This window comes from Zootoca vivipara, chromosome 7 (genome assembly GCF_963506605.1).
Source record: "Zootoca vivipara chromosome 7, rZooViv1.1, whole genome shotgun sequence".
In the NCBI taxonomy this organism is placed as follows: Eukaryota; Metazoa; Chordata; class Lepidosauria; order Squamata; family Lacertidae; genus Zootoca; species Zootoca vivipara.
The window spans coordinates 20,309,517-20,337,313 of NC_083282.1; the positions used below are offsets into that span (position 1 = coordinate 20,309,517).

At 41.2% G+C, this 27,797-nt stretch overlaps 3 protein-coding genes across 4 annotated transcripts in view; 2 read left to right on the top strand and 1 right to left on the bottom strand.

Moving 5' to 3' along the window:
• Positions 1 to 11,405, top strand: part of MTF2 (metal response element binding transcription factor 2) — a 30,239-nt gene extending 18,834 nt beyond the window's left edge. The window contains exons 12-15 of the mRNA XM_035122000.2: positions 971 to 1,079; positions 1,249 to 1,301; positions 1,404 to 1,505; positions 4,131 to 11,405. Of these exons, the coding sequence (XP_034977891.1) occupies positions 971 to 1,079; positions 1,249 to 1,301; positions 1,404 to 1,505; positions 4,131 to 4,485 (619 nt within the window). The 3' untranslated portion in view covers positions 4,486 to 11,405. The remainder of the gene's footprint in view (positions 1 to 970; positions 1,080 to 1,248; positions 1,302 to 1,403; positions 1,506 to 4,130) is intronic.
• TMED5 (transmembrane p24 trafficking protein 5) lies at positions 11,114 to 16,139 on the bottom strand. The gene is made up of 4 exons (XM_035122002.2): positions 15,819 to 16,139; positions 13,181 to 13,278; positions 12,728 to 12,902; positions 11,114 to 11,874 (listed from the first exon to the last, which is right to left on the bottom strand). The coding sequence occupies exons 1-4, from the start codon at positions 16,008 to 16,010 to the stop codon at positions 11,656 to 11,658; spliced, it is 684 nt and encodes a 227-aa protein (XP_034977893.2). The 5' UTR covers positions 16,011 to 16,139; the 3' UTR covers positions 11,114 to 11,655.
• Positions 16,140 to 16,347: 208 nt separating this feature from the next.
• CCDC18 (coiled-coil domain containing 18) overlaps positions 16,348 to 27,797 on the top strand; it is a 30,630-nt gene continuing 19,180 nt past the window's right edge. Inside the window, exons 1-8 of one of the 2 annotated variants that reach the window (XM_035121720.2) lie at positions 16,348 to 16,540; positions 18,145 to 18,374; positions 18,598 to 18,751; positions 19,382 to 19,546; positions 20,926 to 21,035; positions 24,028 to 24,156; positions 25,678 to 25,774; positions 26,796 to 26,917. In XM_035121720.2, coding sequence (XP_034977611.2) covers positions 18,229 to 18,374; positions 18,598 to 18,751; positions 19,382 to 19,546; positions 20,926 to 21,035; positions 24,028 to 24,156; positions 25,678 to 25,774; positions 26,796 to 26,917 — 923 coding nt within the window. In that variant the 5' untranslated portion in view covers positions 16,348 to 16,540; positions 18,145 to 18,228. The remainder of the gene's footprint in view (positions 16,541 to 18,144; positions 18,375 to 18,597; positions 18,752 to 19,381; positions 19,547 to 20,925; positions 21,036 to 24,027; positions 24,157 to 25,677; positions 25,775 to 26,795; positions 26,918 to 27,797) is intronic. The other variant, XM_035121722.2, reaches the window with a different exon arrangement.

The window sequence follows — 27,797 nt, forward strand, 5'->3', positions numbered from 1 at the left end:
AGAAGGGCAGGATATAAAAGTACCATATAAATAAAGCTTAAAGTCTGACCCAGATTGGGTACTACATCATATATTTCTAGAATGTTTCCCCATGTGAGTTATGGCCTTTATCACATTGTGCTAGCCTAAAAGTATATCAGTATGATGAGGATGAAGGGCTCCAACAACATCCTCCTGGTCCCCATGCTAAAATTCTTTCCCCATAGTTCACAACTAACAGGAGCAGCAATCTCAGCATTTCTACTGCTTACATAGGGCAAGACCATTAAGAAAGCCTCTTCTTTCTTTGCTTGGATAAGTGGTAGCACAGCTAATGGGGATGCTTCTCTTTGGCAATGGCCATATCCATACATAAAGAAAGAACATAGTTTAGGACTACATGAACAAGTCTCTGTGCAGCCAAGCAAAGTCTCAGACTAATAATAATATCTTGGCGTAGTGTTACAAACCAGGGATCCTGGTTTAACCATTTTTTGTTGTAGATAGAAAAGCCAGCTCCATAACTGGTTGTTAGAAGTTGGCTTATTTAGCAGCTAACCATGTTTGTGGTAAAACAGAGTCCCTAGTTTGTATGTAATGCTAAGCCAAGATGATTTTGAAAGGAAAACTAAACTCAGCAGAAGTCCTCATCCTGGCTATGCAAGAGGAAGAGCCTGGCTGTGCTTGAACGTCTCACAAGGCATTAGCCCATAGTTCAGTTTTGCATGTTAATAGGGCCAGTATGTCTTTAAGTGCTCTATTCAAAGACATGCATGCATTCCTGCAGTGGTTATCTTCTGGGTCCTATTAGTGTGTAACAAAAAGTTACACAGTGAGTTTCTTATAGAGAAAGAACTATATAGGTTCAGTGAATATATACTCAGGGTAGTAATCATGTTTAATAAATGATAATGGTAAAAAAAACATAAATAATCCTCAAACATACATTCTTTGGGGTATCTTTTTTAAAAAAAACTGGGATTCCTTCTAGGGAAGTTACTAATGGTGTAGAACGAAAGGGGAAGAAAAAATCTGTAGGCCGTCCACCGGGCCCATATACCAGAAAAATGATCCAGAAGATGTCTGAGCCATCTCTTTTAGTAAGTGGGATTTTCATTTACTCGCTGATTACTTTATTGACTAAAAATGGCCAATATGTTAAACTGTATTTAAAAACAATAATAAAAAAGCTATATCTCCTTGAAAAGGCAAGTATTTGCACAGCCTGAAAAGTTCTGTTCTTTTTCCTCCCCTTCCCTTTGGGAAAAGGAACCTGTTGTAGTGCAAGAATCTCCTCCTTTGGATTTACCTAGCACTACTGGGTGAGTAGAGGAAATAACTTTGTATTGTTCTTGCTTGGCTAATGTCTGATCGGATTTTAATATTTGATTACTTTTATCACATGGCAACATGAAATGGCTCAGATCTGATGGAACTGCACATTCATCCAATACCTCAGATGTGGAATCCACAGGTGCTGCCAGTACAAAAGAAACTACCTCAAACAGTATTTCCAAGCATTACAGGTACACTGCCATTTGCTTTATGCCGTGTACGTGTGTGTGAAATGGTGGATTGCAGCTGTTACTGGAAAGGTGACCAAACCATATGAAACACGTTGGCTTGGATTCTAAGATAACTTCTCTCTGGAAGGTTGGCAAGTCATGACCATGGGGGGGCTGTTAGAGAAAGAGGAGGTAATTGCCCAAAATAGGGTCCTGAGAAATTAGAAAGGTCACAGTCCCCTGTTCCACACCCACCATTTGTCATTTTGTTAAAATTCTTTTACCACCCTTCATTATTTTCAGGGTTTCAAGGTAGTATACAGTCATAATACAAATACAGTAATAGAACAACCAATGCAATCAATCAAAACTGACTTGAAGCAGCGTAGCAAACTACCTGATAACAGAAGAATTGCAATGGTTGCCACCAATTAGGCTGTTCTAGAGACGGCCTCAAAGGTTGGGGGTGTCAGCACTGTAAGTGCCGTGTTGTTTTTTGAGTACCAGATCTCAGATAAAGAAGGCACATGGAGGGAAAAAGATCTTAAAACACATACAGATTGCTTTGTGTTTGGGTCTCAAGTTGTGCAGGATTTAGATATATGCCCACACATATACAGTGGTACCTCGGTTTACGAACACCTCGGGTTACGAACTTTCGGTTTACGAACCATCGAAACCCGGAAGTAAGTAACCCGAGGTTTCCGAGGCCCATGAAGGCCTCCACGGAGGCATCGGAGCGTCCGCGACTGGGACGCAGCCAAGGAAGCGCTCTGATGCCTTCACGGAGGCAAACTGCGCAGAAAGAAGCCTTTTCCCGATGCAAGTGCCCTGCACTGCGGCCGCGTCTCAGTCAAGGCGGCTGAGTAAAGCGCGGGAAACCGGGGGGGGGGTTCCCTTTGGAAGCTCTTACCGCGCGTTTAGAAAAGGGCTCCCAGCAGCAGCAGCAGCAGTGAGAGGCTTGGCGAGTCGTTTCACTGCACGGCGGTGGCGGTGCTCGCAGCTCTCCTTCCCTCTCTCTGCGGTGCTGGCCGGGCAACCTTCCTGAAGCCTCCTCAGAGCAGCCGCCGCCGCCACCAGACGCCAGGACTGGCCGGGGTGGCTCGCGGTGCGTCTGGCTTTGGTTGGAGCGGCGGCGGCGATGGCGGCTTCTCTCAACCTTCGCGCTCCTGCAACGCCTCTCCACAGGAGTGCTACGACGAAGGTGGAGAGGCGTCGCAGGAGCGCGAAGGTCCGCTTCTCTTGAGCTCTCCGCGAGGCCGGCTCAAGAGAAGCGGGCTTTCGCGTCGCGCTCCTGCGACGTCTCTCCACCTTCGCCGTAGCACTCCTGTGGAGAGGCGTTGCAGGAGCGCGAAGGTCCGCTTCTCTTGAGCCCTGCTGCAGGAGAGCGACGGCGAAGTTGGAGAGACGTCGCAGGAGCGCGACGGCGAAGGCCCGGCCTCGCGGAGGGGTCAAGAGAAGCGAGGCCGGGCCTTCACCATTGCGCCCCTGCGGAGTGGAGAGGCTTGCGGTTGAGAGAAGCCGCCATCGCCGCCGCCGCTCCAACCAAAGCCAGACGCACCGCGAGCCACCCCGGCCAGTCCTGGCGTCTGGTGGTGGCGGCGGCTGCTCTGAGGAGGCTTCAGGAAGGTCGCCTGGCCGGCACCGCGAAGAGAGGGAAGGAGAGCTGCGAGCGCCGCCACCCCCGTGCAGCGAAACGACTCGCCAAGCCTCTCACTGCTGCTGCTGCTGGGAGCCCTTTCCTAAACGCGCGGTAAGAGCTTCCAAAGGGGAACCCCTCCCGGTTTCCCGCGCTTTACTCAGCCGCCTTGACTGAGACGCGGCCGCAGCGCAGGGCACTTGCATCGGGGAAAGGCTTCTTTCTGCACAGTTTGCCTCCGTGAAGGCATCAGAGCGCTTCCATGGCTGCGTCCCAATCACGGACGCTCCGATGCCTCCGTGGAGGCCTCCATAGGCCTAGGAAACCTCTTGGTAGACAGTAAATTTTTGTTAAATTGCTGCTTTAGGGGGTGTTTTTCATCGTGTGGAACGGATTAATCCTCTTTCCATTATTTTCAATGGGAAAGTTTGCTTCGGTTTATGAACACTTCGGTTTATGAACAGACTTCCGGAACCAATTGTGTTCATAAACCGAGGTACCACTGTACAGAAAACAAGAGAAAATAGAAAAATACAAACAAGAAGAAGGAAAGGGATATACAAAGGGTTCAGGGTTTTATTGGTAATTACCAGCATCTTGAATTGGGCCTGGAAGCAAATAAGCAGCAGTGATATGTGTACAGCGACGCTTTATTTTGCACAAACTGAAGCTTGGATCACCTTCAAGGATAACCCCTTGGAGGATAGCAATACAACAGATGTATTGCTATAATCCAACTGGAAAACTACTAGGCCATGGATGCAAATTATATTATGCGGGCGGTAATCAAATATTGCTATCCTCCAAGGATTTCCACTGGTGCAACAGGACATTTGCCCACAATCCCACCTTGTCATGGGGTATGGGGAACCCCTGGAACAGATTTTGGGGGTGCACAGGGGAAGAATGTTATGTAAGGAGAAATAGTTGCTCTGAAGGAAAGTTCACTTATACGCTATGTTGAATACAACCCTCAACCTTAAATTATTGTTTCTTATCTTCCGTAGTTTGTCTGACTCCAGGAAAAGGACACGAACAGGAAGAACTTGGCCAGCTGCAATCCCACACTTAAGGAGAAGAGGGCGCCTTCCACGTAAAGCACTCCAGATTCAGAATTCCGAAATTGTGAAAGATGACGAAGGCAAAGATGATTACCAGTATGATGAACTTAATACAGAAATACTTAATAACTTGGCAGATCAGGAGTTACAACTTAATCATCTTAAAAACTCCATTACCAGTTACTTTGGTGCAGCAGGTAGGATAGCTTGTGGTGAAAAATACCGTGTTTTGGCACGTCGAGTGACACTCGATGGAAAAGTGCAGTATCTTGTGGAGTGGGAAGGAGCAACTGCCTCCTGACTTTAGTACTGAACATGTTTGCTGCACTGTTTATTTATAGGCACTGTTTATATAAATCAGGAGTGCAGAAGGAAACTTCTTTTAACATTTCTAAAAATAGAAACCAAGTTAGCCTTAACATTTCTTTCTTAACAGTACAAAACATTGTGCTGAAAATTCTACCATTTTTTAAATGAGGCTGGATTTTTTTAAGATAAGGATTTAGATTGTTTAGGGCGGGAATCTGGGATTTCAGTTACTTTTAAATGTGCACGACTTCAGAAGAGACTTGTCTAGAGAACATTCCATGTGGGTAGAGAATATTTTCTGTAGCTAGAACAAATTTTTAGTAAGATTTCTTAATCTTTTCTTACGCAAATGTTTGCAAAAGTGTATTTCTACTTTGACAACCCTAGATTTTCATAAGGTGCAGTGTATATAATTCCTACTGAGGACTATAAAATATTGAAATCTTTCAAGCAAAGTGTAAAAAAATATATTGAGCTTGTAAATTGCTCTGTGACTAGACTTCGTTGTCTTTTTAATATATTCTTTGCATGTGTGTATATACACATACGTGTGCATGTGTATATATGTGTGTGATTGTGACCTATGCAATATAAATTATGGGATTGGGCAGCTTTTGACTATATATCCCATAATTCTTTTATCAGGAATAGTTGCAGTATTTACACAGCAGCATTTCTTCTCAGGCTTTAATGGGTGCTGTTGTTTGCCACATACTACAGACTATGTGTAAAATGAGTGCTGTGTGTTTTGGCAGTGAGTGCAGTCGTTAATGTCATATGCCTTCAGAAAATAATTCAGGCTGCAATCCTCCACATAGAGGCCCAGTGATGAAAAGATTTGATATACCTTTCAGGTTCACATGCTCCCTCCATCTCTCCTGTGCAGATTCCCCTTCCTTTCAGCATTAAGATATGTTTCAGCACTACATCTACATAGTGCTAAAGATCCATGTATAGTTGCATCAAACCAGAGTTAGTTACAGTGAACAGTGGTTAGTGTTTATCTTGATGCAGATGTAATGTACACCACTAGAAAGAGAAGGGATTATCAGGAGGGAGTACTTTTGCTATATCTTAGCCAAGGTTAAGAAATATGGAAATAATTTCATCTATTGTGGATCAGGTTGCTTTGAGGCTGCAATCCTATACTCACTTACCTGGGAGTAAGCCCTGTGGAGCTCCATGGAACATACTGCTGAGCAGACACGTTGAAGATTGTGATGTAAATCTTCTTGATCTAAGCAGCCTGGCTGCACAGTATTGCAGCCTCAGTTGATGTTGGAGAAAGTTAGCTGTCTGACACAAATCTGAACTTGAAAATTTGAACATAAACTCTGGCTAGGAGAAAAATTCTAAGGATTTGTGACACATTGATTGTAAATTTTGTCTCCCAGTTAATTAAAGTCTGCAGGAATCACAAGATTCCTTTTGTATGTAATGTTTTGTAGTCATGTTTGATAAACATAGTTGGAGCAAAGTGTTTAATTGCACAGGGTCAACAAACAGTATGTTGCCACTTGAAGTAACAATACTGCTTTTATTACAATATTACCTCTTCTGTTCTTATAAATATGAATCAAGTTTTAAATGAGTAACTTTATTTTACTTGTAAAATAGCAAGTGTTTTTGTTGGGGCTAGATGTATTTTCTTTATCGGTTTTGAGTTGTTTTTTGTTTTTTTGTTTTTGTTTTGCCAAAGAGTGTAAACAACTACTTTTTCTGATGGTTTCTCATTTTACTGCCTAATGGTTTACTGTCAGACATGAGCTTGCCAACAAAACAAAAAATGTGTCTTTAAATAATTTCATAGTGAGAAGCTATATGGCTAAGCGTAATTGAATTGTACTAAAACTGACTTAAAAACAAAATGCTGTTATGATTGTTAAGGGAAATAATTGTCACCACCTCATATAGCCAAAGGAAACAGACAAAATATGGTGTTCTGTGCTTGTGGCTGGCCAGTAAACTTGCAACCTTTACAAAGGTGATAATTTAAGTATACTTTTCTTTGCCTTCACTAGAAACATGAATCTCTTCCTTCTCACAGTCTTGGCTATTAAGTTAAAGTTGCCTTGCCTATAGCTGCAATATTTTGATAAGACCCAGGTTACTTTTTGAATGTTGGTCTCTTGGGACAATGCAAATTGTAGTTGTGATGTTAACAACCAGATTTTCATTAATTTTCTTTTTCACAATCTTTGTAATTCACATCAAACACCAGCAGTATTTGCAGTAGAGCTTCCATACAAAGACAGCAGTTGGAATTTAGTTGGAGAGAGAAATTGACAAACTATCAACATATTTTTAGCTGTTTTTGTTCTCATTTTGTCACAGTGGTTGACATGTTTGTATTGATGAAACTGTTCTCATGTTTTAAAAATCAACATTAAATGTGTGTATTTTTAAGAAGTTGTCCCTATTTTTGTTATACAGGTGTGAACTCTAGTTATATCTTAAAGCCTCATTTAAGTATGTTTCCTTAAGTAAATTCAATGGGACTTTATAAACATGTTCTGGATTTAAGCAATGTGGATTGTAGCCCAGTCCCAAGGTTTCCTACTCCAATCTTCAGTGCAGCTTTCTTCCAAGTGATTTAGGCAACAGCACAATCCTAGGCATGTTCAGACAAGTGCAGATGCAGAAGACAGCAGCTTGGCAATACAGTTTCCTTTAACTCAGTGGGATTGATTTTGGCATAATTATGGGAATGAGGCTAATTATCTGAAAATTGCGCCTCCCTTTCTAGTGCCTGAAAGAGCGTTCTTGCGTGTTGACTACTATATAACCTTCTTAAGCTTTTATCAACTGCAGGACATAAAATTTGGCAGTGTAGGTTACAAATGTGAGAAAACTGAAAACCATTAAATAACAGCCCATTCTAAGCAACTGAGTCAGAAATGTGGATGGTGATTATTGTTATTTTTCAATCTAATCTTTAGATTGAGTAGTCCACAATGCAGTATTGGTTTTAGCAATATGTATGGCATAGTTGAGATCACATTAATTGGATCCATTTCTATTATTAGTTCAGAATCTCTAGTGAGACTCTCTTAAAACAAACTTGTGAATTATATTCTACTGTACAAAGTTTGAATGCTTGTTTGCGTTTTCATACAGTTGTATTCTTACAGATGTTATCTTTGCATAGTTTTGATTCATTAATTAGGTATTTTCAGTAGCTTCCAAATTACTACTGTAATTTTCAATGGTCTGCATAAGTTTGCAGTGCTAAAAATAGTGACCCCGCATTTAGCAAGCAGACAGAACTAAGTCACCCAGTATCGGTTTTTATGGAGGCAGCTGCTATACTTTGTTGTTTTGAGGTCATAGCATTGGAGCAAGGGAATTGCCTTTCCATGAAATAGATGTAACCCAGAGTGCCCACTCCACCGGCAGAGGCCATATGAACAAATTGAGGTGAGAGGGGAAATGGCACAGGAATTTTATATTGCCAGGGGTCACAAGAACAGCTTTGTTAATAATTCAGAGACATTAGTTAGTACTAATCTTGCCTGGCTGCTATGGCTGTTCAACATTTCTCCTATTTCAGATGGAACTCCTCATACGAGATACAGTCATTACTCACAGTTTGTTTTGTCTACTAACAAATTAAACTATGCTGTTGATAGCTTACTACACCATGCTAGAAACCTACCGGTAGTTGCTGGACTGTATAGTGCTTCAGAATTAAGAGCAGAATATCCCATTTAGTGCAGATTTTTGAGGGTAGGAAATATCGTCATGAGTCCCAACCTGAAATTGGAGATGGCACAGCCCACAATCACCGTTTGAAAACTAAGCCATACTTGTGTAATACTTTATTTTGTAGCAGCCTGTTTTGTATTATTTGCCCTAACTTCAAAGACTAAATGGAAAAATGATTTATCTATATAGCATTTCTGCTTGCAGCTTACCTTCTTGCTTTACATCAGTTATTCCACTTGTAAAAAAATGGGAATGTAAAAATCATTAATCAGATTCTGTTGCCAAGTACTGCTATGCTTCCTTACTCGTCAGTAGTTAAAATAAGTCTTGTTGCTTCAGGAGTATAAAATGATTGTGCGTTGTTGAATTTTAGCTTGATAAAACGTACTAAATTTTGCAGTCTGAGTAATTGGGATGAATTGATAATATACACAGCAGGGATATGTAATCTATGGCCTGAGAGCCAATATTGTATCCCCAATTTGGCCTGCCAGGCAATTTATACTAAACCATGCCCACCTGCTTACAGCAGTAAATGGGGTGGCAAGACATGGTTTAATCCTGCAGGAACAGGATTGTGCATCCCAGGCAGCAGGATTTAAAAGGAGGTGAGCAATCTTGCTGTAATCTTATTTGGTGGGGGGAGATTTGCCCTTGAGGCAGATTCTGATAAGGATCTGTGCCGTGGAGCCAAAAAGGTTTCCCACTTCTATACATCTGCCCAATGCATACTAATGAATAGGGTGCTCACTTTAGTGTCTGCGGCAGTGGCAGGGATATCTCTCTCCTGTAGGCAAAAGATGCATTTGAATGTTGCATATCTTACCACTAAGTTGTTATGACCTGCCCTGGGACTTTAGGTGAAATGGGTAAGAAATCAAATAATAAACACTGAATACACATTAAGTTTAGAATTCCTTTATTAAATCCATTTCACAGCCAGAAATTTATCCATTTACCATGGTGTTCATTTTTAATGCTGTGTTCATTCTTACCTGTGGAATTGCACACTATTCTGCAACATTATGAAAATGTACAGCACAACCATGAGTGCCATGGTAAGCAACTTGTTAAGTCCCCAGCAGTGTGGATGGTATCCGACTAACTTAAGTCCAATAGGTCTACTGAGGATGACTGAGAATGGGTACGATGCAGTTGGCTATCACCCTATTTTATATACATGTAAAGTTTTATTGGAAACCAGAACTATAAAGGACAGAGCAATTGGTATTAGCATAAACTGAGAGGTAGAATTCTGGCTTAGTCACAGCTTTTTGGTGAAGATACTTTTTAACACTAGTGCTAAAAGATCATATATTTTGAAAGCTTAGCATCCACATTTGCATGGCATATTTAATACTATGTTGCCTCAAATTGGGAATAATTCTCATATAATTGACTTTAAGACTTCGTTTCTGCTGTGTTTAGTAGATAACTACAGCCCGCTAGAGATCCCATTGCTGCAGCCTCAAAATGTATAGCTATAGGTCACTAGTACTAAGACTCATTTAAATCAGCCCAATTATTTGATCCATTGGTATACAAAAAATATGAATATGGACAGAAGAGAATAAGCATAGATGCTACCACTGTAGCAGCTGTAAATAACTACTTGGTCTGCTACCTGTAACTTAATATGCTTATATGTTCACATAATAATTTATACATTTATAAACTGGTAACCATTTATGTATCATTAGCCACACCAGTATTAACTTTATGGCAAAAGTATGTGGCATCTAATACTGCTGAAAAATAGGTTCAAGTGCACAAGAATTATTACCTGGTGGTTCAAAACCTTGAGCTATGTTTGAGATCCATTTCTACACTTACCCCCACATATGCAGATATTAATTCAATTCCCATTATGCTAAGCAGCTTATCAACTTCAGCAGATGACATGTTATTTGTGTAGTTTCAAGCAAAAAAAAAAGCATGTTAACCATGCTAAACATGGAATATACACACACACGAATGTTCAGAAATCTGTTTGGGACATCCAGGTTTGCTGTATTACAGCCATGGGAGCCATCTCAGCATGCAAACAAGGACACAGAGGTTGTGTGCTATTGCTTCTCCAAACATGCACGGCATTTTGATGAGCAACTGTTAACTGCTTTAATCAAAGTTTGGAAACTCACACTGTAACCCTTAGCCCATTAACTGGGAACCAAGTTCCACTGCATAATAGGATTTGCTTTTGAGTATGTTTTAATAAATCACAGTGGAAGTTTTCAAGCCATTTTTAAGTTTTAAATTCAAATTTTCAAGCTAAAATTTAAAAATGAAAACTTATTTTTTTTAAAAAAAAACCACAATAAAGGAAACTGGGCTTTTAGCTGTAAGTCAATTTCAGCTACCCAGTAACCATAAAAACTGGAGCATTCTATCTCCATCCTCTCTCACATATTCAGAATTACAGTATTTAGGGCAGAAGCGGCCTTCTAAATGTTGCTGAATGAAAACTCCTGTTATCCCTAACAATGGGTTATACTGGCTGTAGCTAATGGGAGCGAGACATTGGCAAAGCAACAAGTTGACCACCCCTCTGATGTATGAGGGGAATGTGCTATTATAGTAAACCTGGTTCGAAACACATTAGATGTCCCTGTGTATAAAAAAACTCAAATGTTATTAATTTGTGTGGTAGAATAAAAGCAATTCACAAAGTTCCCCAAATTGGGTATAATGAGTCCTTTTACAAGCATGTAAGTGGCTACATGGCCTCAAAACTGGTTGCTAATATGCTTAGGCACTTGCAGGGATCATGTTACGTAAATAATCCAGAGGAAAAAGCTGGTGCCTTTCAGCACTCTTGAGTTTCTGTTTTTGCAGTTCTGAATAATGAAGACTAGCTACAACAAACAAACCCTGATCTGAACTTAAAATTAATTCACAAAGTGAGGAAAATAAAAGAATTTGGAAGCAATATATATTTTAGATGCCAGTTAATTTTTGTTGAATAAGTTTGTTAATTAGTACAAATAAGGCACAAGAGTCTTCACTTACACCCATTAAAAACACTGTCTAAATAACAGCAGAGTTTGCTGTAGCGAATATTCCATTTAACTGACATATCCAAGGCAGGACTCACTGAATACACAATTCAATTCACACTTCGTGAATCTTTTTTCTTTTTAAAATATTACCTTTAGGCTAGCAGTCATTAAGACATAGTATCAAATATTGGTAAATATAAAATCTGAATTTGTTGCAAAAAAATTGTGCAGTATAGATGGCTAAGGAGATTCAGGCAAGTTTTAAGTTATCCACCATCTTAATAAACCAAGTTATTGCAATTTATTGGAGCAAAGAAAAACATTCTGCTCATACTAAAAAGTCACATACGAATGTTAAAAACTGTTCATTCAAAACAAGCTGGGAAGAAACATTGATCTCCTTTTTCTTTAGTAGTGTATTGCATTTCCCCCTGTTTAATGCTGTTAAGACACTGATGTTAAGTTCTAGTTTTCCTTTTATCTTCAAAAAGACTCCTCAGCATGTAAACTTGAACAGCTGACACCACCACCATTATTGCCAGGTTGACCATGGACCAGAAGTTTACCCTGTCAAAGTTGCTTTCTTGTATGTTTCTATCACGAGCTTCAAATGCTTTGAGCAGGGTCTGAATATGGATACTTTTGCTTAGCCTGGATTTCACACTGTTGACAGATTCCTAATAAAGATCAAAACACTAGTTTTAGAAAAATAGAAGAGAAGCACAAAATTCAACACAGCAGACTCATCTACAAAATATAGCAATGACATTGTGAGCCCCAACTCCGTGCCACCGTGCTTAGTTCCAAAGCCTCAAAATGAGAACTTTGCCTCTTCCAAAGCTGAGGTATGTACACTTCCCTTTCTTTTCACATGCTACAGAATTCAGGATATATATTTAATTAATAATACACTTGGTCACACTTCCATACATCCCAGTAGTGATGTATGGAAGTGAGAGCTGGACCATAAAGAAGGCTGATCGCCGAAGAATTGATGCTTTTGAATTATGGTGCTGGAGGAGACTCTTGAGAGTCCCATGGACTGCAAGAAGATCAAACCTATCCATTCTTAAGGAAATCAGCCCTGAGTGCTCCCTGGAAGGACAGATCGTGAAGCTCAGGCTCCAATACTTTGGCCACCTCATGAGAAGAGAAGAATCCTTGGAAAAGACGCTGATGTTGGGAAAGATTGAGGGCACTAGGAGAAGGGGACGACAGAGGACAAGATGGTTGGACAGTGTTCTCGAAGCTACGAACATGAGTTTGACCAAATTGCGGGAGGCAGTGCAAGACAGGAGTGCCTGGCGTGCTATGGTCCATGGGGTCACGAAGAGTCGGACACGACTAAACGACTAAACAACAACAACAACAACACACTTGGTCACAATTTAAGGCCACTAGAGATAGTTGTGCAGCTTTCAATAGGGTGATCCTTACCAGATAATAGTAGCAGAGGGGAGAACAAGTAAATTCCAGGCGTACAGAGCCATTCACTTCATAGCTTTTTTTAAAAGGATTGTATCTACATACCAGAATATCTTCTAGCTTCATATCCAAAAGATCTGTGCCAATGATATAATTCTTCCAGTCCTCCTCTTCATCTCCCATGTTATCCAATATCAGTTCAAAGAAAATCACCTTATCTGACAGAGTGCTGAATGTGTTATCAAAGCAGAACATATAGTCACCATCCTCTGTTTCCACCCTGTAAACACAAAATACATTACACTTTAATATGCAGTCTGTAACTTGTTTTCTAATCTCATTATGATATAGCTGTAAACTAACATATTTCATACACATAAAGGTGGACTTCGGGAGATTCTTCTAACACTGTCCTGCCCCGTGCTTCATTTTATACCATTTAGAAGGAAAACTGCCCCCCCCCACTTTCTGAAAACTTAAATGAAGGAATGAAGACTTAATTACTAAGCTCTTAGAATGCCATTAAAAATGGTTTAATGAAATCATTAAAAAACTTACGTATGGACTCCATCCGATTTTTTCTGTTCAAAAACTAGTGCTTCACCTTTTGGTGATAATAGATGGAAATCGATATCTAAACCTGCTCCATCGAGAACCTGAAAAGTCAACAAACAGCATATATGAGCAAAGTGTAATTTCTGCTGAAAAAAGCAAACCTAAAATGAATCCTGTTTAATATTAAAATCTTACTTGAAGACAAATCCACATGAATCTATATGAACACTGAGATGTTATCTAAGACTCCTACTTTGTATTTTAGCTTCTTAAAGGTAAAGGTAAAGGGACCCCTGACCATTAGGTCCAGTTGTGACCGACTCTGGGGTTGCGGTGCTCATCTCGCATTATTGGCCGAAGGAGCAGTGTACAGCTTCCAGGTCATGTGGCCAGCATGACAAAACCACTTCTGGCGAACCAGAGCAGCACACGGAAACGCCGTTTACCTTCCCGCTGTTGGGAAGCTAATGCGACCTATTTATCTACTTGCACTTTGATGTGCTTTCGAACAGCTGGAGCTGGGAACGGGCAACGGGAGCTCACCCCGTCGCAGGGATTCGAACCGCCAACCTTCTGATCGGCAAGCTCTAGGCTCTGTGGTTTAACCCACAGCGCCACCTGCGTCCCCCTGTATTTTAGCTTCTTAAAGGTAAAGGTAAAGGGACCCCTGACCATTAGGTCCAGTCGTGACCGACTCTGGGGTTGCGCGCTCATCTCGCATTATTGGCCAAGGGAGCCGGCGTATAGCTTCCAGGTCATGTGGCCAACATGACAAAGCCGCTTCTGGCAAACCAGAGCAGCGCATGGAAATGCCGTTTACCTTCCTGCTGTAGCGGTTCCTATTTATCTACTTGCATTCTGACGTGCTTTCGAACTGCTAGGTTGGCAGGATTTAGCTTCTTAGGAAACTATAAATATAGTTGCCAAAAGTAGTTTGTTTAAAGATTTTTTTACCCTGCTCTTTGGCTTAAAAGTATCCCACAGCAGCTTAGAGATCAATAAAAATCAGGAGAATCCCTGCCCTCAAGCTTACAATCTAAAAAGCTATGACACAAAAGGAAAAAGGATGGGGAGGAGCAAAACAGCAAACCAGCTGGAATGGAAACAGTTCAGGAACATGAGTCAAAAGGAGGTGGGTGGTCTTAGCATAGCTGATTGAGAGCTGCTTCCCATTTCTCTATATTGTAATTTTATTCAATGCATTCAGATAGTGCTTGGTACTTCAGTACTCACTATCAACCACACCACTAAAGAACAAACTGCTGCATTCATAGACAAGATGTTTTAAGACAGTGTGTCAGTGTACATACGTAAGACCTCTCCTGGAACATTTAACACAGTTTCTAGATTACAGTTTGAAGACCTTCAATTTTTTTTATAAACATTATTTGACTTTGGAAGATATGCTGACAAAAAGGATGAAAAGCAAGTAAAAATAAATGCATTATTATTATTTATTATTATTATTTACTTTCCAATGTGATGGTGGAAACCTCAGGCTCCTCTGAATGCAGCCCTCCACGCTTTTCTATTTTGCCCTTGGGCCTCTCTCCAAGGCATGCCCCCTCCCCACACCCTTAATTTCTACATCCATACATCATGCTCCATTAAATACCACCACAGGAACATGTACCAGTTGCAATCCATGCAACTAGAGCAGAAATGCTGCTCATTTCCACCTTGTCTCAAACCTCCATTCAGTACTATTTCAACATATTTGGCTTACGTGGCTCTAAATAAATTTCAGAAGTCCTCTGTTTGGCTAAGGTCATCAGATCAAGCTACCAAACCAGTTTGACCCAGCCTTTCATGACATTTATCTAGCCTGTTTCCTCCGTGTAAAAAAAGAAAGAAAAGAACTGTCATTCTGAAGCTAGAGGGAAGTAATACTCACATGGCTTTCTATCTGGCCCTTCAGAACTATACCCTAATGTTATGATCCTGCAGGTATATCCAAATATTCAGGTTGGTACTTTGAAGCTAAAGGTGACTTTCATGCCATCCCACCCCATCTTTTATAGTTAAGGGGCCGTTTTACTTCATGGCAACAGAAAACACAGCATATGCCTGTTCCTCTTAAGGACTCAGCATTACTACCTCTACCGAGCTATGGAAAAACAAAACGTAAATTACAATCCGAAGCACGCTTCCCTGGACATAAGCCTCTGCGTACAGTGTTAACAGACACAGGTCTGCATATTGGAACCCCAAACAATACCTCCCAGGAGCGATGGTGGACGGGTATCCTTCCTTGGTGATTTTAAAGCAGAGGTTGGCTCGCCATCTGTCACGTATGAGATTCTCGCATTGCAAGGGGGTGGTCTTGATGACCCTCGGGGTCCCCTTTCCAACTCTATGATTCTATGTGGCTGTGCAGCAAGTAAGGGAGGTTCAGAAAAGGCAAACACATTAAAGAGTTTTCCCGTTCTGACATGCAGGGTGTTTGTGTGCGTTTCCACTCGCTTTGCAGGAGGCAACCCCGACTACAGCCGAGGGAATGGATTTCCCACGACTCGAACACGCGAGCTGGTCCTCTCCTGGGCACGAGAATGCATGTTGGGCGCGGGTGCCCGCGTTCACACGTGCGCTCCTACCCCAAGTAGTTGAGGAAACTCGGAAGGGCAACGGTTCCCTCCCTCACCTGATACTCGATCTCCAGAGAGGCCTCCTTCTGCATGGTCTGGAAGAAGCACTCCTTACGGCCGGCGGGCAGGGTGAAAGTGAAGTCGCTGTCTAAGGCAGCGGCGAAAGCCGAGGCGCCCGGCGGAGGCAGCAGCAACGAGAGCAGCGGCAGGAGGGAGGCCAGCAGGCACCGCCGCATCTCCGCCTCCATCGCCGCCGAGCCCTCAATACCCAGGAAGCGGGAAATTCCGGAGCAGGCGACACCCCCTCGCCGTCCGTTCTCGCTCGCTCGACTCAGCTCTTCTGAGGCGAAGCCGAGCAGAACGCGAAGAACGAGGCTGGGTACCCACAATGCACGGCGCTCCGCAGCTCCGCCTAGGGGAGAAAAGAGCGCGAGGGGAGCGACTTCCCCTCGCTTTGAAAAAAACGCGTGCCCGCCGCCGCCAGGAGGTGCCTCGATACCGCAAGGCACTGCGGGAAATGTAGTTGAGGACAGGGAAGGAAGCGGAAGGGGCGAAGCGGGGAGGGCGGGGAGGAGGGACTACGGCTCCCGAGAGCTTTAGCGCGGAAGGATTTAAGCAGCCGCTTCTCCCGCAACCGTCTCCTCCCCCCCACCTGTCAGGTTACGGCCCGCGCAGTTCGAACGCAGGAGAGACGGGAAGCCCCGAGGGTCGTGATTCGGAACGCGCGAAGGGCCAGGGCCGCACTGATTGAAAGAGGCGTTTCCTCAGAGAGGGCCTGGTAAGCAAGGGCTGCCGCTCTGGCTGAACGGATTGAGTCCGGAGCGGAGTCCAGTAGCTAAACGGTTAGGGCTGGTTATAATGGGGAAATCAAGAGGACGCGCCTTCGCTTTGTGGGACGGCGTGAGGCCTATATGCTTGAGGGGGAGATGCGTGGAGGCGGCGTTGCTAAGCAACGCGAAGCGCTCTGGCCTGGAACCCGCGCGGCTGAGGCGGTTCCTTGGAAAATGCCGCCGCCGCCTGCTAGAGGGGAGGGTGGCCCCTGAGGCGAAATTGTCAGCCTGCCTCCCGGGGCAGAAGCTGTGCAGGGCTGGTGCTCTCAGGGACTGGCAGGGTGGAGAGGAGCAGCAGCAGGTGGAGGCCGGGAAACAAGATTGAATGGCTGTAAATAAGTAGGTGAGGGCAGCCTGAGGCTGGTTGGTAGTGATTCTGGACTCCAGCTCCCATGAGCTCCAGCCAGCACGACCAGCGTTGGGTCAGGGGTGATGGGAGTTGCAGTCCAGTAAAACATCATGAGGGAGAGGTACAGCTTTAGTGCTTCTCAAGCTTGGGTCCCCCAGCTGTTGTTGGACAACAGCTCCCATCATCCCTGGTCCCTGCTAGCTAGCGATGATGGGATTTGTAGTCCCAACAGCAGCTGGGGACCCAAGCTTGAGAAAACGTTGCTAGTAACGGGTCAGCCTCAACTAGGCAAAAGGGAGTACTGGAATAGCACACCACACATGGCAATACTTTGCCTTGGAGATGCCAGAGAATACTTTGTAAGGGTCGCAGCAGACCGCTGAAGAGCTGGGTATAAGAAATGAACTGTTCCAGATGGGAACAGATGAACTGTTCCAGTCAGCAAAAGATTGGGTCCCCATTGGGTGGTAGGGTAGCGGGGAGCCTGTTGTCACCCTGGTGTTCTTGGTCTCCCAACACCTTTGTTTATGGAAATGCATCCTCAAAAATGTCATTTTAAAATTTGGATTTAAAATGCCCTTTTCAGAAGAGCAAGGAGCAGCTAAGTCATGCTGCATTGGCATACAGATCAGCAAGCAAAAAACAAACAAACAAAACCTTACTTGAGTGCTGCTATGGCTTTCTGCAAAATACAGTTTGCAAATTTGTTTGGTGAATTTAATTCTCACCCCTTGCCTTCTCCCAGAACAATGCCATTTCCAAAGTTAACCTTACTTTCATTTGTGTTTGGAATGTAGAAGCACAAACCACAGTTCCTTTACAAACTAAACATAGTAATCTTGTCCGAAGCTTGTTTGCAAATAGTGTTTTCATCAGATGTCAAAAGTGTAATCTTAAATTGGTGTATATCGACACACTGTGGTGCAAATGAAGAGGAGTGAGGTCTGAAATGAAATATAAAAAGGGCAGTGGTAATTACGTGAAAGTAAAATAACCAAAATGACAGTAGACAAGCGGTGTTGGAGGAAACCTAATTTGCTCTGGCCATTGTGAATGCCAGGAAGGGGGAGTGTTAGGGAAGCACACATTCAAGAGGCCAACTCCAAATATGCAAACTCTAGTTGCAGGAAGCATTATATCACCATTGTGTCATAATATAAAGCCAAAATCTGAAACAGGGCTATTTTCTCTGTCTTTTTAAAGGGTTTCTTCTTCAGAAGGTGGAAGGTGCTTTTATTGATATGTTTTTCTTAGTTATCTTTTACATTAGACAAATGTATAATATCAATGGAACATAACTTATGGACTTCTCATGATCACGATACGGATGAGGAAGACGTGTTTGCAAATGTTGTGTCATTAAGGAGTCAGCTAAAGAAAACGGAAAGAAATTTACAAGACTTAGGTGAAGAGCTTTATGTATATCCCCAAAGGTAAAACTTACTGTGTTTGTTTACAAATATATTTGCTGCAAATTGTCCTAATTTGGATAGTCTGTTGGGAAAATTGCTGCAAAAATCAAGGGAAGGTGTTGATATTTGTTTTTTGTTTGATTTACAGAAATATCTGCAATGTCTCTCTCTCATAACATTTTTGCAAATCGGTTTCATTTGTTGAGGCATTGGGAGTGTTGATATTTGTTTTGTTTTCCTCTAGTACCAATTCATATGATGATTTTGATGACACGCTTGAGATTTTAACCATGGAAGATCTCATTGATCCAAGTGAATTACATAATGGTTCAACTCAATCTTCTGTGAGCAGAATGCCTTGGCATAACAGGGATTCTTCAAGGAAACACAGGAACAAAGTAATTATTCAGAATTTGATGGACATTTGTTTGTTCTTTCTGGCAGTTTGTATATAATATTCTTATGGAGTTACTTTTATAGGTCAGTTCATAATGTTTATTGTTATGTATTAAGTTAACTGCAGTACTCCTTCTGGCCACCGTGGCTGCAGTTCTTACCCTGCCCACTGTGGCTGCAGTTCTCACTCACGTCCACAGCATGCAAATGAAGGATTGAGAGTGCTGTTCACAGATTGGGTAGCTAGGGGAAGTTTGTTACTGTTGCAAGTTACTGAGTACTATACTGTACTGTATAAGCCAGTTGGCTAAGCTACTGTTCAGTCTGGGACTCAGAGCTAGAATAAAGAGCTGGTTGTTTTGAGAGTTGTGTCTTCATCCTTCTTACCCACTATTCTACACTTACCATAAAAAAATACAGTGGAACCTCGGTTTATGAATTTTCGGTTTACGAACGCCGCGGACCCACCAGGAACGGATTAATTCACTTTCCATTACTTTCAATGGGAAAGTTCGCTTCAGTTTATGAACAGACTTCCGGAACCAATTGTGTTCATAAACCAAGGCACCACTGTAACATGAACGGATCACTTTGGTTGGTATTTGTTGCAAATATTGTTCTCTGCCTTTTAGTGTTACTCGCTGTCTTTGGATAAAACCATGGAAGAAGAAAATGAAATACTAAGGGATAAATTGAATATAGTCCGAGAAAAAAATGCATCCTTGACTTCTCAGAACCATCATCTAAGGAATAAAATTGAAACAATTAACTATGAACTGAATCAGGCAAGAGCACGGGTAGGTATTTGAATAAGATAAAATTTTGAGGCATTCTGATTTGCTAAAGATACTATTCTAATTTAACTTGAGTTAAGGAGCTATGGTAGTTCTATATTTCTATGCTTGCTTACAGGATCAGGGGTATGGGGGTGACAATCATTAAAACATGTTATGAAACTAAACCTGTGAGCCATATGTTGAGATCTTGAAATTATTACTTCAGGGGTGTTACCCAAAAGTTGTATTGCACGAAGTTAGGAGGCAATTATGCATATGTGAATTTGCAGCATTATGTATACGTGATTGGGATTTGTATGTTACATGTTCATCTCATTCACAGCTTTTATTTTAGGCTTACATTTAAATCTTAGGTATGTGCCTAAGAAATCTGTGAAGAAATAATAACTTGTGAATTGTTACAGTTTTGTTTTAAGGTATGGCAATTAAGTGTTGCTTTCCCTGCATAGCAAAAAGGACTGCATATGTTAAGAAATGATATAATGTTGCTCAAGCATCATCCACCACCCTAGAAATATTTTGAGCATGTGAAGGCATACTTCGAGACCTACTGTTTGAGGGAAAGAGCTTCAGATATCCAAATTCTTAGATAACCCCCCTTCCCTCAGGCTTATCAAATATTAGCTTTCTAGCTAACATTAGAGTAACACTATCATTTTTGGGGACAGTTGGACTCCTCAGTTTTGGGGAAGAAATGTATAAATATCCTGTTGTCAAATTACTTCCCAACCCCTTCCTAGTAGTTATGTGTGTCTTGGACTATGTAGATACCAAATTTCAGATCTCTGGCTCATGGTTTTGAAGGAATGTTGTGAGTGATTACTAATTACTAATTTACTGGATAGATGCAATGAAGTGAGAATAAAATACAGAAAAGTATTTGCATTCTAGTCAATTACATATAATTGAACAGTGTTAATTTCAATGATTGGAATATTTGTAATTTTCTTTAATTAAAAAAAACCCACAGTAAAGAGAGCTTTTTGGGTGGGTTCAAATCCCACTTCTGACACCTAAATCAACATTTGGTTATTAGATAATGGTGAATAAACTGCTAAAGATGTATTATAATGAATTTCAGAAAGAAGGGATTGAGGGAAGTCATTTGATGATGTGAATGAAAATAGGTTTATATAAGAAAAGTTTGTATATGTTTTATATGTTTGTTTGTTTGTTTTGTTTGTACTGTTGTATTTTCTTTTGTTTCTTATAAAATGAATAAATATTATTTAAAAAAAGAGAGATCTTTTTGGGAACTAATGAAGGAATAGTCTTCTTCAAAAGAAACTCCTATTTAAAAGGCTGTGTGTGTGACCATGATGTTCAGAAGTCAATAGGCAACTCATTAATGGATTCTCCTTATTGTATTTATATTTTAGATATCTTTCCTTGAATCTACTTTGAGTACACACTCTGTCAGCATTCCAATGTTAGAAGAACAGATAGCAAGTTTGGAAGCAGAAGTTCAAGCACAAGATAAAGCTCTAAAGTAGTGAACCCTTTGTTTTTTATTTGTTTTTTTCTAATATTCAGGGTTGATTCATCCATTTTTTTGACATGGGTCTCAGATGCACACATGATCCTTTTCCTTGCGACGGGAAGTATTGAGAGAATGGGGCTATATAATGCTTGTTTGAATGTGGTAACCTCATTCTAAAATAGATACCTTAGCTCACTTATTATACCTCATAGTGAGGATGAGTAAAGAGTTTTGGATTTCATGTGATTTATCTCCTAAAAAACAGGAGTGTTTATGCTATTATTTTTTCAAATTTGGAAAACTCACAGCAAAATCAGAATTACTTGTATACTTATCTCCAACCTCTGACTTATAACTCTATTGACCCCAGTGACATTTACTTCCAACTCATTGCAAACAGGGTCATGGTGTTAGGCAGGCAAATGCAATTAGGTCCAGTAAAGACATAATGGCAAACCATGGTTTTTGGCTACACATGGTTTGTAGCTCACCAAAACCATGGTGAGCTGCAGGCTTGTGTACTCTATATAACCTCTTTCACAGTCCAGAGGAGGAGATCAGAAACATCTGCTGTGTTGCTCTGATTATTCTTTTTTCTCCTGTTAATTATTGTTATTTAAAAAGGTCCTCCCCATACTTTCCATAGTAGGACATAAAACACCACAATGGCTTAAAAGCATTCGACATAGCATGATAGTTTTAGCTGGCTACTCAGCACAGCTTTAAATTAACATAGCAAAATTCTAAATTGTAATAACTACTCACAAAGCTCCTTGATATTTAATAAATAATACAATGATATTCCCTTAAACCCATCGTATTTACCGTATATTCCGGCGTATAAGACGGCCTCCAACTTTTCCAGTTAAAATATAGAGTTTGGGATATACTCGCTGTATAAGAAATACGACCCGGCGTATAAGATGACCCCCGACTTTTGAGAAGTTTTTCCTGGGTTAAAAAGTAGTCTTATACCGTGTTTCTCATATTATAAGACATGTCTTATATTTTTTTCTCAAAAAAACACACCATGTCTTATTTTCAAGGGATGTCTTATTTTTTAATTAAGTATGGTAAAGCAAACTACCGGTAGGCATTGTATGCATGCAGCATCATAGAGTCGTCACTCTGGGGCACAGTGCCATTCTGAAGATTTCAATACCCTGCCACTGTTGTGTACTCTTACTCACTCTCTCTTTGCAAATAACCTCAACTTGTTAAGGAAGTTACTCAAAAGAGCAAAACTCATCTGAAAGCATTTGCATAGCCAGCCTTATAGAAAATGAAGCTTTGCTTTTGAGAATGTGTGTGGTGTTTTTTTAAGAGGTTGCTTTTAAAAAAAGAAAGAAGCAGAATAGCATCAGGATGGATTATGAGATAATCCCTTGTACTGCTGATGTTGCAGAACAATTTATGATTTGCAGCTAAGCTAAAACAAGAAGGGGAGAATCTGTTCCAAAGGCAGCGTAGCTGCAATATTACTGGGTTATGTTCTCTGTTTCTTGCATCTTTAAAAACACCACAGCAATTTAATTTGGCAAACGTCTTCATGAAAGTTCATTCTTAAACCAGAATCACAAACCAACAGTTTTGATCTTAAGGAGAAATGTTGCTTACATTGTCCCCCCCCCCCCAAAAAAAAACCCACCTGGTATGCTAGGCTGAGAGTGTGGTGTGATTGTGTTCTGATTTATAGCTATTCTAGAAGCAACAGTTGGACACCCAGATTTTGACAGCAGTCATTAGCTGCTAATGATCTAGAATGTGTAATGTGTGTGTGTGAGAGAGAGTTCATTGTATGTCTAGCATGTCTTAAGCAGAAATATCCATAAGGCAGTTTAGAAAGGAAAAAAACCCACACACACAACCGTGTTAGAGTTAGTAATTAAAGAGAATTGTAGAGCAGATCAAATTGCAAAAACTGCCGGGGCTTATCAGATCGCGCGCTTTGAGCTGCGGCTGCAGCCAGCTCCCGGGCTTCGCGCGCTGCCCGCTAAGGCTCCTGCTGGCTGCTGGGGCTTACCGATCGCGCGCTTTGAGCTGCGCCTCCAGCCAGCTCCCGGGCTTCGCGCGCTGCGCACTAAGGCTCCTGCCGGCTGCTTAGCAGGGTCCCGATCCTTTCTTCTTTGCCCGCCGCGGCTCCTGCTGAGCCTTCGCTGAGGCTCTACCTTAGCCGGGCTTCGCACTGAGGCTCCTGCTGCAGCTCTTGCTGTGCGTGCTGCAGCTCTTGCTGGCTCCCACTCGGACGGAGCTCCACGTGGCAGCGGCATCCGGTTCTGAGGAGGCATCTTCCTTTTCTTACGGTACCATATTTTGCACAGACCTGCTCCCACCACAACCTGGTACTGGTACGTCTTATTTTCGGGGTATGCCTTATATTTCGCCAGGTCATGAAAATACTGCCATGCCTTATTTTTTAGGGATGCCTTAAAATATGAGAAACACGGTACGCAGGAGTATACTATGCTATCATTCTACTCTATCACACCAAACAACTAAATTGATATTTGTTATATTCCTGTTTTCCCCAATAATGTATGCAAATTGATTGCATCTTGAACTTACTGGTGTTCCAATAGAAATAAAGTTCTATAGTTATTAGTTTTGATCAGGTTTTTCGATTTTTTTAATCACTTGTTTGGAGGAATAAAGGAGAAAGTTTGTGACTTGCTTGCTTTGGGCAAAATGCTTAGTAAAACTTGTTTGTTCATTCAGGCAAGCACTTGGTATAGCTAACAAGATCCAAACCATCTATCTCCATATATACCCACCAAAATACTAGTTTGAATTTTAAAAAAACCTGATCTGTAGGATACTGGACTGGCCACTTCTCTCAAATTTGTGTGCTAGAGGCAGGGAAAAGCGCTCTCCATTACCTGATGATCTTAACCATATACTGTACTTTCATGTTATTTGTGTGTGTTTACACACACACAATTATGCATACACATCTATCAGTATTATGTGTTGTTTAAAATGCTGTTTTCTGATTTGTTTTTAGACAAGCAGAAGATAAATTAGAGGAAAGCCAGAAAATGCTAATGGAAAAAGAATATTCTTTCCAACAGCTGAAGGAGGAATATAAAGAAATTAGATTTGATTTAATTGAACAAAGCAAACAAGGAAAGAGGTGACAAATTACACAAGAGCTTGATTTTTATTCTGATAGCTTGATGACATATTTCCTTGCTCCAAATTATTTGTTTTAAGATGCTTTGTCTTATGTTGAACAAAACCCACAACATTCTTTCATAATTAATCCTAATTAAATAAGAAAGAAAATGGAATGACTGGCAGTACTGGTACCATGTCATATGACTTTTTTTTTTAACCATTAAACAAATTTTAAGGCTGGTTGCTTTTGGAACAGATTAAAACAACTTCTCAGATTGAATGGTAATTAGTATTTGCAAGAATACGTTCTCAATTATATATAACATTTAGTAAATCCTAGTTTAAGCATTTCAAACCTTGATCCAAAAAGTCCTGAACTGAAATATAGTTGCCTAGGCTATTAAGAGGTCATTTCCTCCTGGAGAGATATTGGAAGTAGTCTGTAGTATATGAGTGGTATACAAATAAATAATTGTACAAGTGGAACTACTTCACTTGCACAATGGGACTCCCACCCCTCTCACAGGTGCTGCATGCTATCCCAAAACCTATTCTGGAGGCTTGGTAGACCCCTCCCCCAGAACAAATTTAAGAGGCATGTGGGGAGGGGAGAAAAGACTCCTTGCACAAGCTGAGGTCATTCCACTGGTGCAAGAAGTTACTTAGCACTACTTTTGAGTACACCCCTCCCCTGTGGGGAGAAGCGAATGAGTTGACCATTGAGTCTCCCTTACAGTGCAACATGAATGGATCAGGGAGATACCAAGTTAAAGCTATCATCTCCTGGTTTCTTCTTGTGTCAGGAGCAAGGAAGGGAATGCATAAGCATCTTCCTGAAGCCCACTCCCAATTTCCAGGAAATAAATCATGTCAGAACAAAACCTTAGAGCAGAGGTGGGAAGCCTTTTTTATGTGAATGGCTATTGAGTCATGGGAAAAGTCAATTGGGTTGGAGCCAGTAGTAGAAAGAGACAGGGCCAAAAGTGGGTGGTTTACAAGAATACTTAATTTGTGCTCTGTGTGTGCACAGGAGATTGCAGTCAAGGTAAGTGGGGAAGCTCCCTCCTCCTTCTCTTTGTAGAATTAGCTACAGTTTAATGACAGGCAATAGAAATTACTCTTGCCTTTCTACATTTTCTGCAATTTGAGTTCCACTTGCTGCTTTGCCTTTTGTGCCCTCCAGTGTGCCAAATGAAGCATGCCAGCCAAATTGTTCCTTAGCTAGAGTTGTTGCTTGGCCTTCAGCCCACTCTTGGCTTCCCAGATGCTATAGGCTGAGGGACAAGTTGTGCCAATGGGCAGACTGGGTGGGGAGCCCAGAAGGAGTTAGGGAGATGAGTGTAGGGCTGTGGCCCAATGTTCACCACAGCCAGAACCCAGAGTGGATCAGATGTTTTTCTCAGCGTTAATACTGGAGAATGCTGTTGTGCTTCATGACATTCAAATGCTTAACTGTTCCTATGAAGGAAATAAATGCTCAGCAAATACTAATTTTCACTTGGTTTGTTTAAAACTGACATACCTTTTTCATTTAAAGAACTGAATGTCAAAGAAATGAAGCTTTGTTTAATGCTGAGGAGCTGACAAGAACTTTTAAAAAATACAAAGAGAAAATAAGTGAGAAACTGGAAAAGGTAAGATTTGACTAGAAAATGTCAATCATTTTAATAGCGTTTTATGTGTATTTTTCTCAGTGTTAAGATCATGTCTCAGTGCTATGATTGATCATGTTCTTCTAGCATGCTCCTATGTCTTTAACTATAGCCTGACTAGCAGAAATCATATTTGTGCCTAGAAGAGCATAATTCCATTAATTTAACCACCAGGTTCACTGTTAAGGGCACAGGAGCACAACCTAGTCCTAGAGCAGGCATCCCCAGACTTCGGCCCTCCAGATGTTTTGGACTACAATTCCCATCTTCCCCGACCACTGGCCCTGTTAGCTAGGGATCATGGGAGTTGTAGGCCAAAACATCTGGAGGGCCGCAGTTTGGGGATGCCTGTCCTAGAGGGAAGCAACTCTAGCTAAAACAGCCCATTCAGTTGCATTGGAAGGAATAGTTTTCTTTACACATATTATGAATAGTTAGTTTTAGACAGCTTGTGACTTTAATTATTGCTGAGCAGATTCAGTGCTGACACAACCTTTTGAGTCTTAGTACCAATAAAATTTGAATCAATATTATGTCATAGCTACAAAAGCAAAATTGTATTTATAGGCAAAGGCAATCCTGTGCCTGCTGCAGTGATATCTTGGCGGTCGGGGTGGGGGGAATCTTTCATTTACATCAAATAGCAAAATAACATCATGCAGCACCTGAAAACTTTTTGTGCAGGCTTTGGATTATACTAATTCAAATGTGTTGCCAAGATTCCATTCTGATGCAATCAATAGCAAAGTGGCAAAAGGTCAAATTATCTGGTTGCTGTCTCCTGACCTCGACAAACACAGAGATCTTTGCACATCTTAGGTTTCAGTTGTAGTTATATAATTGAGGTGGTGGGTAGTGGGAACATTGGGACCAAACATTTCTATTCCCTCCCACACCAGTGTAGATTTTCCCTGAAGAAGATGCTGAAAACAGGACTAGCCTTAACTTTTCCCCCTCTAATAACAGATTAAGTATTGCTGCTAACTGTCTTCTTTTTACTCAGGTTCAGGAAGAAGAGCAAACTTTAGAAAGAAATTTAATGAATTGTCTGAAAGAGAAGGAAAAATTGCATGCAAAATGCAATAGCTATAAGAGTGAGCTTGAAAGCACAAAGGAACAAGTGAGGTAAAACGTTTCACCTTTGACACCTCCACATGGAAAACATTGATACATGATCATTTTTTTTAATGGGTATTTGGATCATGAAGTACTCTGACCTTGAGTTAATGGCACAACACTGTGTGACCAGCTCGATCCATGTGACAGATGACAAAGCAGCAAAGCTGTAATGTGATTGATTTTTCCAAACAAAGTTTTCTGAACCCATCTCGCATTGGGAGGGATCAGTTCACAGTGGAACAATTGGATGACTGTTTAGTCCAACAGTCGGCATGTATTTTTACTAGAAGTGATTTGTTTTCTCAGTTCTTGTATCTTCTGCCGCTAAGCAGCAGCCACAAGGTCACTCTCAAGTGGGTAATAAGTTTGTCTGTTGCTTGAGGCAGGAAACATAATCAATCCATGGAACCTCTGATTGACCCTTCTCTACAGTGATACTACCCACCCCCTAAACAGCTTGATGCTTCCTTTATCTTCCGATAGAAATTATAGGTTTCAGAATTTTAATAAGAAATCACAGATTATATCCAATGGTGGCTTGATGCTTCCACCAGTGCAGCACAAGGCACACCATCTTCATATTGTCCTAAAGAAAGTAAAAGTCTGGCCTAGTTCTCAAAAGCTTTTTTTTTAATCCATTCTGTAAGACGACAAATGCAAAAATAATTGAAACCCCACAGATTTCAACATTTGAAACAAGAAACTGAAACACATTAAAAATGTGCTTATGGAAGCTGAACCTAATATTATTGAGATGCTCCAGCTCATTATCCACTTCGCTTTTTTATTTATACACAAATTTTCCATGGGATTTTTATTACCCTATATTTTTGTTTTAAATTTTAGTTTTTAAATCCATGGTGTTTGCAGTTAGAAAATAGGCAGA

Bases quoted from the DNA above. Each gene is read 5' to 3' on its own strand.
- TMED5 (XM_035122002.2), bottom strand. From the start codon at position 16,010: ATGGAGGCGGAGATGCGGCGGTGCCTGCTGGCCTCCCTCCTGCCGCTG. The intron at 13,279-15,818 runs GTGAGGGAGGGA...TTGACTTTTCAG, and splicing joins CTCTGGAGATCGAGTATCAG to GTTCTCGATGGAGCAGGTTT. The intron at 12,903-13,180 runs GTAAGTTTTTTA...TTGTGTTTACAG, and splicing joins AAATCGGATGGAGTCCATAC to GGTGGAAACAGAGGATGGTG.